Source organism: Gossypium hirsutum, chromosome A02, assembly GCF_007990345.1.
Source record: "Gossypium hirsutum isolate 1008001.06 chromosome A02, Gossypium_hirsutum_v2.1, whole genome shotgun sequence".
NCBI classification, from domain to species: domain Eukaryota; kingdom Viridiplantae; phylum Streptophyta; class Magnoliopsida; order Malvales; family Malvaceae; genus Gossypium; species Gossypium hirsutum.
In genome coordinates, this window is record NC_053425.1 from 9,083,721 (window position 1) to 9,095,809 (window position 12,089).

The following is a 12,089-nucleotide window of genomic DNA, read 5'->3' on the forward strand; positions in this document are numbered from 1 at the left end:
TCATAATATTAGAAACAACTATTAATAATCCTACATAAATAGATATATAGTAGTAGCATATACATGATATAGTTAAAAATATATAAAGTAAGATAATATGGGAAATAAAAATATATATATAAACGATATAATATTAGGGCATATGCAAAACAATAAAAATATAATATTAAAAGATATATATATAAAATGTATACATAATATAATATTAAAATATTTACATGGTATATACATAATAATGTAAAAAATAAATTATTAGTAATATTATAAATATATACATATAGTAGTAATAACAATATAAAGGTATTTCATATAAACAGGTATGCACGTAAAAAAAAGAAAAGAGAAAAATAATAATTACAAAAGTATGAAATCAAAATAATATGTAGAAACATGTTTATTCTAAAAAGAATAACTGAAACTTAATTGAGAGAAGAAACAAAATCCAAGAGATAACTTACAAGTAAAACAAATTATTGAAACAGAATTTTGGGCTAAAATTAATTGCGTATAAATGTCCGAGATCTAAAATTAAAAATGCCCCAAATCTTAAAATACCGCGCAAATGGGGCAAATCGAAATAGCACACAGACTGCAGGGCCAATTTAAAATAATATAAAAAACTTAAATATGGCCCGATTGAAAGCTAGCACAAATGAGGGGATCAATTGCGTAAATTACCCAATTAAAGGTAACATTCATGGTCCCAAGCAAAAAGCTGATTCCACTCCCCCATGCTACTTTGTTTTATTATTAATCAAAAACACTCCCCATGCTATTTTGTTTTATTGTTAATTAAAACTATTTCCCCATACTATTTTGTTTTATTGTTAATTAAAACTACTTCCTCATACTATTTTGTTTTATTATTAATTAAAACCATACTTTATTTTCTTTTTTTTATCATAAAAAAACTTTTTTTATCATAAAAAAAACCTTTTTTTTAAAAAAAAACAACAAAAAAAAGAGTTAAAACATCACCCTACCACCCTACATTCATTTTTCAAAATAAAGAGAAGGCTCTCAACTCTCTCAACCCTTCCCCTCCTCCGGTCATCGGACCGGCCATCAACAATCACGCCGATCACCGGCCACCGACGGCGGCGCCGCCGTCCACGGTGGCAGGAAAATCTTCCAAGGCCTTTTTTCGCTTCTCTTCTCGAGTAGAGCCCGGATTTGGGGTTAAAACGACCCAAAAACCTTTAAAAATTAATGAGAAGCACCCTAGAACTCAAGAATCCATTCGGTTTTCGGCCACCGATCTTTATGCGGTGGCTTCCTCGGTCGTCCACGATGTTGGAAAACTGAACACTGGTAAGTTCCTTCCCTCTTTCCCTTTTTTATATTTTTTTTGCAAGTTTTTTTTTGTTAAAAATATTTGTAAAATAGATAAAACGAACGAATAGAAAGAAGATCAAAAAATAAATAAATAAATAAAAATAAGGACAAACACCTTTTGAACTTGTTTTCTCCTTTTGATTTCTCCCAAAAATCTCTGTAATACAACCCCCCTAATACAATCTCTTCTCTCCAAAATACAATCGATTCCCCTCCTGGCACAAGGAACATAGGGCTTTTATATAGCCCAAAATCCAAAGAAAAAATACAAAGAAATTTATTTTTTGGTTTTTTTCTTTGCTGTCCTTTTTTTTTGTCTTCTTTTGCAGGTATAGAGTGGTGGAGGCAAGTGGGTGTGCTGGTGGCAGACAACTGGTAGTGGCGTAGGTAGCCAAGGTGGGGTGACGGCTAGGGTTCATCACCACTTTTCTTTGCTGAAAATTGCTTAGGTTTGGGTAGTTCTAATTTGGGCTGGTTTTGGGTATTGGGTTTGGGTAGGTTTAGTTATTGTAATTGGGTAGTTTTGATTTTTGGGATGTTTAACATTGTAAATGGACTTGGAATTTGGTTATGTGGATTTTATTTTTTGCTTGTTTGCTTGGGCCAAAAATTGGCCATTACAGCTGCCCCTCTTTGCTCATTGTCGTGTAATGAGAATGGAGCAAAGACTCCAAAATGGCCAATTTTTCTTAGTCTCGCCGAATTTTAATTTCTTGGTACTTGATCTTCTTTAAATGGCCTCTTGACGGCTTCAATTTGCTTCACTGCAACTCAGGAAGGCGATATCTGCCATCTTTGATCTGCCCCCCGTCTACTACAAAGACGCTAAATCTATTATCTTCGATCTGCTCCCCGTCTAATACAGAGACGCCAAATTTGATTCTTCAATCTGCTCATTGCAAACTCATGACTGTTATGTTGATATCTTCGATCTGCTCTCCGTTGAACACAGAAACGCTTAATCTGCTTCTTCGATTTGTTCCCTGACAATACAGAGATGCCAAATCATCTTAGATTTGCTTTGACGTAAGCACGTGAAAGCCAAATCAACTATGATTCGATTTGCTTCTTGTAAGCATAAGGATGCCAAACCATCTTGGATCCGCTTCAGCATAAACATCCGAAGGCGAGATCTGCTATGTGTCTGCTCTCCATCAAAGTGAAGATGCCAAACTTTGATTCGTTCTCTGACAATACAGAGACGACAAATCATCTTAGATTTGCTTCATCGAAAACACGTGAAAGCCAAATCAGCTATATCTTCGATCTGTTCCCTGCCGAATACAGAGAGATAAGATCTGCCATCTTGGATCTGCTTCAGCGTAAACATCTGAAGGTAAGATCTGTTATGTGTCTGCCTTCCATCAAAGTGGAAATGCCAGACTTCGATTTGTTCTCTGACAATACAGAGACGACAAATCATCTTATATTTGCTTCATCGTAAACACGTAAAAGCCAAATCAGCTATATCTTCGATTTGCTCCCTGTCGAATACAGAGAGATAAGATCTGTCATCTTGGATCTGCTTCAGCGTAAACATCTGAAAGTAAGATCTGCTATGTGTCTGCCTTCCATCAAAGTGGAAATGCCAGACTTCGATTTGTTCTCTGACAATACAGAGACGACAATCATCTTAGATTTGCTTTAACGTAAACACGTGAAAGCCAAATCAGCTATGTCTTCGATTTATTCCTTGTAAACACAAGGATGCCAAACCATCTTGTATCCACTTCAGCATAAACATCTGAAGGTCAGATCTGCTATGTGTCTGCTCTCCATCAAAGTGAAGATGCCAAATTTCGATTCGTTCTCTGACATTACAGAGACGACAAATCATCTTAGATTTGCTTCATCGTAAACACGTGAAAGCCAAATCAACTATATCTTCGATATGCTCCCCGCCGAATACAGAGAGATAAGATCTGTCATCTTAGATCTGCCTCGATGAAGGTCAGATCTGCTATGCCGTAGCCTATTACCCTACTGTTTTGGGTTTTAAAGTGCGTCGTCTCCGATAACCTGTAAAAATGATTATGCTTGATAATTTAGGATGCTATGCTCGAAGTGAGTCAAATGTTCCTAATTAAACATGTTATGATGCAAAATTTCATGAATATGAACCCTATCCTAGACGTCATCATTTATTCTTTCATTTGCCTTTCTTTTTTCAAAGCTTCATTCACGCTCAGCCTGTAGGCCTGTACCCTTCCTCCAATGCTACGATCCACTGAGAATGTTTGTAAAACAATCTTTTCTTAAAATTGAATCATTGATTTTGTTCATTTTCCCTTTAGACTGGACAAAAGAAATTCCTCGAGTTCTTTCATTCTTTACTTACGTGAATTTCTCGAACAATTGTCCTATTTTAGTTTCTTGTATTGTCTAGAAATTTTAGAGTAATACGCAAAACTTCGTTTGTAAACATATTTAGTTCATTTATCATTATTTCAATGCAACATGGAAGATGAATAAATCTTTAAGAATAATTGGATTTGAATGAATTAAGAAGAAAGAATACAAAGGAAATTAATCTGAAGGCCTATCTTTTGGAAGGAGTAGAATCTAAAGATGGAAAACAAGATAGAAGTTAGATCCTCTAGATATCACCGCTTGAGTGCCTATACACCAGCTCCATGAAGTCTTTCTTGAGTTCAAAATGTGTTTAAAAGATCCCAAGTACTCTGTTGATGCCCCAGTTTGTAGCATTCTTCGCTCTTTGTAACAAGATCACTGTGTACTCTTCAAAATTTGAGCTGTCCTTTCAGGTTTTCAACTCAAAACCCTTTTGGTCACAAGGTGCCTTTTGCGGGTTTTCACCTTGGCCTCTCCGTTTTTGATTTTTTTTCAAGGCGCCCTTTGCGGGTTTTCACCTTAGATTCTCTTCTTCTTTAGACAAAGTATTTTTCAACTGAGTCTGAGTTCACTGGATTAGGTAAACTTTTCCCATCCATTTCTGCTAAGATCAATGCACCACCGGAGAAAGCTTTCTTCACGACATACGACCCTTCTCAATTCGGCATCCATTTTCCTCTAAAATCCTTTTCAATAGGAAGGATCTTTTTCAGTACAAGGTCTCCCTCATGGAATTCTCTTGGTCGAACTTTCTTGTCATAAGCTCGCATCATTCGTTTCTAATACATCTGACCATGTTGAATGGCTTTTAACCTCTTTTCTTCAATCAAGTTCAACTGGTCATACCGAGATTGAGCCCACTCAACTTCATCTAACTTTACTTCTGTCAAAATTCAAAGAGAAGGTATTTCTACTTCAATAGGTAATACTGCTTCCATCTCACAGACTAACGAGAATGGAATTGGCCCAGTAGAGGTTCTGACAGATGTTCGGTAGGCTAAGAGTGCAAATGGCAACTTCTCATGCCAATCTCTATACGTTTCAGTCATCTTCCCTACTATTTTCTTAATATTCTTGTTGGCGGCCTCCACTGCCCCATTCATTTTTGGACGATAAGGGGAAGAATTGTGATGCTTGATCTTGAACTGGTCGCAGACCTCTGCTATCGTTTTGTTGTTTAGGTTCAATGCATTGTCGGATATGATCTTCTCAGGCATTCTATACCGACAAATGATCTCCTTCTTCAAGAATCGACTCACAGCTGACTTAGTAACATTCGCATAAGAAGCAGCCTCTACCCATTTTGTGAAGTAGTCAATTACTACAAAGATAAACCGATGTCCATTCGAAGCTCTCGGTGATATTGGTCCAATAACATCCATGCCCCACATGGAAAAGGGCCATGGAGAAGTCATAATATGCAAAGGTGAATGTGGTACATGAATTTTATCTCCATAAATCTGGCACTTATGGCATTTCTTGGTGTAACTGATGCAATCCCCTTCCATAGTGGCCCAATAATAGCCAAACCTCATGATTTGCCTTGCCATCATGAACCCATTTGCATGCGTCCCGCATACACCTTCGTGAACTTCTTCTAGAATTAACTTAGCTTCCACAGCATCGACACATCTCAAAAGTACTTGGTCTTTTCGTCTTTTGTACAGGATATCTCTATCTAAAACATAGTCGCAAGCTAACCTCCTCAAGGTTCGTTTGTCATTTTCACTGGCCTATTCAGGGTATTTACGATCTCTCACGTATCGCAATATATCTTGATACTAGGGGTTATTGTCATTTCCCTCCCTCTCAATGTTACAACAATGAGCTGGAGCCTCGTAAACACCTATTTAAATTGGCTTCATTTCTTCTTCTTTATTTGCCTTGATCATTGAGGCCAAGGTTGCTAAAGCATCTGTCATCTGATTTTTGTCTCGTGGGAGATAATTGAAGGTGATGCTATCAAATTCCTCAAGTAACCCCAAAACTACCTTTCGATAACTAATCAATTTAGGGTCCCTTGTCTCCCATTCACCTCTAAGCTGATAAACAACCAACGCCGAATCCCCATATACTTCTAGAGTTTTTATACCTCGCTCTATAGCTGCTTGAAGTCCCATGATGCATGCTTCATATTCAGCCATATTGTTTGTGTAATCAAAGTCCAACTTGTACATAAAAGGATAATGATCGCCATTCGGAGATACCAAGACTGCCTCAATTCCATTTCCGACTGCATTAGAAGCCCCATCAAAATTGAGCCTCCAAGAAGAATTTTCAGTCATTGCTATACACATCAACTCCTCATTTAGAAAATCGAAGTTTAGTGGCTCATAATCCTCTAGAGCCCTACTAGCAAGAAGTCCGCTACCGCACTTCCTTTTATAGCCTTCTGACTTATGTAGACTATATCAAACTCCGAAAGTAAAATTTTCCATCTCGCCATTTTCCCATTTAGAGCTGTTGACTCCATCATGTATTTCAACGGATCCAGTTTTGAGATGAGCCAAGTGGTATGGTATAGCATGTACTGTCTTAATCTCCGAGTTGTCCAAATCAGCGCACAACACAACTTTTCGATTGGTGAATATCTCATCTCACAGTCAGTGAACTTCTTACTGAGATAATAAATTGCCTTCTTCTTTTCCCTGACTTATCATGCTGGCCAAGCACACATCCCATAGAATTACTGAACACTAATAAGTACAGTATTAATGGTTTATCTGGGCTGGGTAGAGACAATACTGGAGCATTCAACAAATACTGCTTGACCTTTTCAAAAGCACTCTGGCATTCCCTATCCCAAATACCTTGATTGTTCTTTCTGAGGAGGCGAAAGATAGGATCACATTTCTCGATTAGTTGTGAAATGAACCGAGCAATGTAATTCAACCTTCCTAGGAATCCTCGAACTTCTTTCTGAGTACGTGGTGGAGGTAATTCTCGTATGGCTTTGACCTTGTCTGAGTCGACTTCAATTCCTTTTTCACTGACTACGAAGCCTAACAACTTTCCGGATCTGGCTCCAAAGGTACACTTTGCTGGATTAAGCTTCAGCTGAAATTTTCTCAACCTTACAAACAATCTCCTCAAGACCTCAATATGCTCTTTTTTCGTACGCGACTTGGCAATCATATCATCAACGTATACCTCGATATCCTTATGCATCATGTCGTGGAACAAGTTCACCATGGCCTATTGGTACGTTGCCCCTGCGTTTTTTAGTCCAAATGGTATTACTTTGTAGCAAAAGGTGCCCCACAAGGTTATAAAAGTGGTTTTATTCATGTCCTCTGGATGCATCTTTATCTAGTTGTATCCTGAGAAACCATCCATAAAGGAGAACAATAAATATCCCGCTGTGTTATCTACTAAAGTGTCAATGTGGGGTAAAGGAAAATTATCTTTTGGGCTTGCTTTGTTCAAGTCTCTGTAATCAACACACATTCGTACTTTTCTATCCTTCTTGAGGACTGGCACAAGTTAGCTACCCATCGGAGTACTTCACTTATTGCAAGAATCCTGCATCAAACTGCTTCTTGACTTCATCCTTTATCTTCAAAACGATATCTGGCCTCATTCTTCGCAACTTCGGTTGGACTGGTTTACAATCTTGTCTTATCGGAAGACGATGTACCACAATGTCAGTACTCAATCCAGGCATATCCTGATATGACCAGGCGAAGATATCCTTGAACTCTCGAAGCTATATTCTCTATTGCCTCTTTCTCATATGGCATGATTTGTTTCTTCTCCTACTTAACCATTCTTAACAGATCGAGGGATACGTCACAATCTTGAACATCTTCAAAATCCTGAGGTTCCTCTAAACACACGTCTTGCTCGCCAGAGAAATTAAGAGCTGTAGTATCAACGCTCATATCATTGATATCTAGAGACCTGTGGGGGTATGAAAGAATATAAAAGAATGAATGAATCAAAGAATGATTGTTTATGTGCTATGAATAAAAGAATAAGAATTGCTAGAATTTGAAGGAATATTGGTCGATAAAAATAGAACGATACTCGTTTAAATTGATAAAAAGTTATGTTTTATTTAAATAATTATAGATGAACATAAGCCTATTTCACGAATATAATCTTACTACTCCTGGGCTCTAGAGTAACATACATGTTTTGAGAATTACTCTGAAAAATTCCTAAAGACTACAGGAAGGTCTTCCGCAATCCAATTATTTAGAGAGCTCCCTGGTTCGTAAGGGGGAATGCCCTCGAGGCTTCCTTGCTCTAATCCTTCATTGTGTACAGCATTAACTTGATGACTTTCCTCCTGATTTGAAGGATTTGGATATAGGTGGGAATGTCATCGGTTCCCACTCCACTTCTCTTCCATTCAAACGCGTCTTTCTTCTCGCTTGGCGCTTCTTTATTTCTTGCCTCTTGTGTTTGTGGTCTGGCGTGAAGCCCAAGCCAAAGCGGTCCTTCTTCTCAATCAGTTTTGGGATTTGAACCTCTCCTTGCAACTGTCTTCCTAGCCTTTTTCCTGGCAATGCTCCTTTCCCCATCATCATTTGTAGGGTCATCCTCATGGCTCTAGACATTTTGGGTACCGGCACTTTGCTTCCCTCCAAAATAAAGGTGGCATTAATGACCTCTAAAGAGTGGAAAGAACATTCAATAGCTCTTCATTTGCCTCAACATAAGGGGTCTTGCTGGTAACTGCCGCTATGATGTCCTCTTCCGCATTGATGGTTATTAAGCGACCATCTATCACTAACTTTAATTTTTGGTGCAATGAAGAGGGCACTGCTCCTATTGAGTGTATCCATGGTCTCCCTAATAAACAATTGTATGAGGGCTTGATATCCATCACTAGGAAATCAACTTCATACGTATTCGGCCCAATCTCTAAAGGGATGTCGATTCGCCCCATTACTTTTCTTTCAGTTCCATCAAAGGCTCTTACCACACTATGACACGTTTTCATATGCAAACTGTCAATGGGCAATCTGTTCAAGGTGGATAGCGGCAGGACGTTCAAAGCAGACTCATTATCCACGAGTACACTTGGAAGTGTGTATCCTTTGCACCGAGTAGTGATGTGTAGGGCTTTGGTTGACCCTATGCCCCCAGGTGGAATTTCATCATCGTTAAAATAAATGAAATTGTCAGCACTGATGTTGTTTACTAATCGGTCTAGCTTGTTAACGGATATGTCATGGGTAACATATGTTTCGTTAAGCACCTTTAACAATGCATCTCGATGTACCTCAGAGCTCAAGAGTAGGGCTAACACTGATATACGCGTCGGCTGCTTGCGCAACTGCTCGACCACACTATACTCGCTATGTTTCAGGAATTTTAGAAACTCCTTAGCCTCTTCCTCATTTACCGGCTCATTGATGAGTACTTCAGTTTCCTTTTCCCTTTTAGCCTTGACATTTTTTGTCTTTGCGGGCTCTACTCTAATATTCCCCCCGTCATAACGTTTCCCACTTCGTGTATGAGAACCTTCATTTTGCGTGCCCCTGGGCGCGCTAGCTATACTCCCCCCCTCAAGTATTGTTATATTGCAGTCATAGCTCCATGGCACCCTCCTGTCATCCTTATAAGGGAAAGGATTGGGTTTACGGATGACTATTTTGGGCCTAGTTTGCGACCCCTCCTCATTATTCCCTGGAAAGGAAATAATAATTCTCGGTTGGTTGGTTCTTTGTTGTTCATTCTCCAACACACATATTTGTCCTTCATAAGAACTACCCTCAGAAACCTACAACTCTTTGTTAACTATAAGGCCTTGTACCATGACCTTGAACTCTTCACAATTTTGGATCATATGACCCACCTCCCCATGGAACTCACAATGGTTTTCTATTCATTCTCCTCCTTTTCTAGAGGTCAGTATACCTCTCTTCACCATCTCCTCTCATATTACCTTCATAGGTGTCTTCACCTCAGCAATGTCTTCCTTGATTTTTCTTTTCTTTGTTTCATCAATGGCATTCACTCCTTGATTGCCATGATCCAGTAACGGGCTTTCAGTATCAGGGGTACTATCAAATTTTACAACCCCAATTTTGATGAGCTTCTCCACGACCTTCTTGAACCTAGTGCAATTTTCAATTGAATGCCCCGATATTCCCGCGTGATATTCACATTTAGCATTTGCATTATACCATTTGGGGTAAGGTGGCTGCAGCGGTTTCAAGTGAAACAGAGCAACGGCATGTGCATCGTATAAGCTTTGATAAAGCTTACGATATGTCACAGGGATAGGAGTGAATTGCATCTTCTCCGAATTCTGTCTCGTACCCGATTCCTGTCTTTGAGTATTTTGTTGCTCACCCGTAGCTGTTTTAGGTTGTCCAACTGTGATTGCCCTGGAATTGAAGCTATTCATGTTGTTTACCTCATTGTCTTTTCTCCTTGGGGCTGATCTTTTAGCCATTTCCCCCTCGATTTTACCGCCTCTCATGGCATTCTCAATCATCTCACCCGCCATAACTATATTCTTGAAACTTTTTGTGGTACTTCCAATCATATGTGTGATGAATGGCGCCTTCAAAGTATTAATAAATAACATAGTGGTTTCCTTTTCCAACAATAGTGGTTGTACTTGCATTGCCACCTCCCTCCATCGTTGTGCATATTGCCTAAAACTCTCATTAGGTTTTTTCTTCATGTTTTGAAGTGTGATCCTATCTGGCGTCATATCAGTACATGGTTATACTGTTGCATGAAAGCCTGTGCAAGATCTCTCCATGAACTGATTCTTGCACGGCTCAACTGATTGTACCACCTAGCCGCCGCTCCCACTAGGCTGTCCTGAAAACAATGGACCAATAGTTGATCGTTGTTCACATAACCAGTCATTCTTCTACAAAACATTGTTATGTATACCTCTGGGCAAGTAGTCCCATTTTGCTTTTCAAACTCTGGCATCTTAAATTTATGAGGAAGCACCAAATCTGGAACCAAAATTAAGTCTTTGGCATCAATCTCATGATGATTGCCAGCGCCTTTTAAAACCCTAAACTTCTCATCTAACCACCTGCAACGATCTTCCAATTGTTTTGAGGATTTAGTGGCCATTCTTTCCTTCTCCATTAAATCCAGATCAGGAGTAATAGGATCGAGCTATCACCCAAATTATTTCCCAACCCAGATGGGAAATTTATGGGGATTCCAGCATTTACTGGCCCATATTGAGGCCTTACTGTGACAGATGGCCTTCTAGGAGGTACCTCGGTTTGCGGGGGCACATGAGGCGGAGTAAAACCCAGAGGAGGACCTTCATTCTCCTCCTTAGTGATCGCCATGGGAGTTTTTCCTTTATCAGTGGCTCTTAGCAGCTGAGCCATTTCAGCCATCATGTTTCTCTGAGCTTCTAGCATCTGCTCCCTCATTTCATTCTGTATTTTGGCCAACTGCTCTTGCATTTGATCTTGCATATCTTTTTGTAATTGCTCGAACCTTTGATCCATGTTCTTAGTTTTAGCACAAGTGCCGTAGGGGTGTGTGATTTCCAGATTTTCTTTTCTACCTCTCTTTTCTACCTATTTGGAAAGTAAACTTTAACTAATCAGGGTCTTTCTATAACCTTGAATGCAAATAATTTGATGAAATGTTATGAGATGCAAATGCATGAATGCAAAAAGAATATCGATTCTGGTTCAACTTGATTTAGAAAATTTTATTTAGAAAAAGAATATCTTTACATATAAGAGGATTACAAATACGATTTCGCCCTAAGGCTCAAAGCTTTAACTCTATCTAATAAAAGGGCTAACTTTCGTCCTACATCCGACGATGATGAATACATCAGACTCAATACGTCAGCTCGAATTGCCAAATCTTGCACATACTCAGCAACCTCTCAAATCTGAGCTATGGCTTCACCAATGACATGATCCTTTTTTCTGACCTGTTCTTTAGCCTGATGTAGCTCTCCCCTCAGATAATCCTCTTGCGCCTTGAGCTGCTCAACCCGAAGTTCACCGTCATATAATGCCAGCTCCAAATCTTCAACCTTGCTTCTTAGCTCCTTTAACTCGACCGTAGAATTATGGTTTTGGTGCCAACGCAGGGATTTTCCAAGTTCAATTACCTTGGTCTTCAATCCTTTATCCTCTTCCTCTAATGCCAAATTCTGCACCTGCATTTCTTGGAATTTTCTCTCCCAGTACTCGGCTCTAGCCTTTTCTTCTTGGACCTCCTTCTGCCACTGATTCGAAGATCCTCCTACTTTCGCCCTCCTCAAGGCTACTTGTGCCATTTTGTAATGTTCCCTTAGATCATATCGATCTTCCTCATTCTTCTTTTTTTCTTTCCTCTCTTTCTTGACTTCCATCTTTTGAACATCAACGTCCAAACTCAAGTACATCTTTTTTTCTTCGAGCTTTGCTATCCTCCTCTCGAACTCCAAGCTTTGTCTCTCGAAC

At 39.2% G+C, this 12,089-nt stretch overlaps 1 protein-coding gene across 1 annotated transcript; it reads right to left on the reverse strand.

Moving 5' to 3' along the window:
• Positions 1 to 10,754: 10,754 nt before the first annotated feature.
• LOC121211027 (uncharacterized) lies at positions 10,755 to 11,923 on the reverse strand. The gene is made up of 2 exons (XM_041083200.1): positions 11,573 to 11,923; positions 10,755 to 11,204 (listed from the first exon to the last, which is right to left on the reverse strand). Exons 1-2 carry the CDS (start codon positions 11,921 to 11,923, stop codon positions 10,755 to 10,757), a joined length of 801 nt encoding a protein of 266 aa, XP_040939134.1.
• Positions 11,924 to 12,089: the final 166 nt, after the last annotated feature.

Bases quoted from the DNA above. Each gene is read 5' to 3' on its own strand.
- LOC121211027 (XM_041083200.1), bottom strand. From the start codon at position 11,923: ATGGCACAAGTAGCCTTGAGGAGGGCGAAAGTAGGAGGATCTTCGAAT. The intron at 11,205-11,572 runs GTCAGAAAAAAG...CTTTCCAAATAG, and splicing joins TACATCAGGCTAAAGAACAG to GTAGAAAAGAGAGGTAGAAA.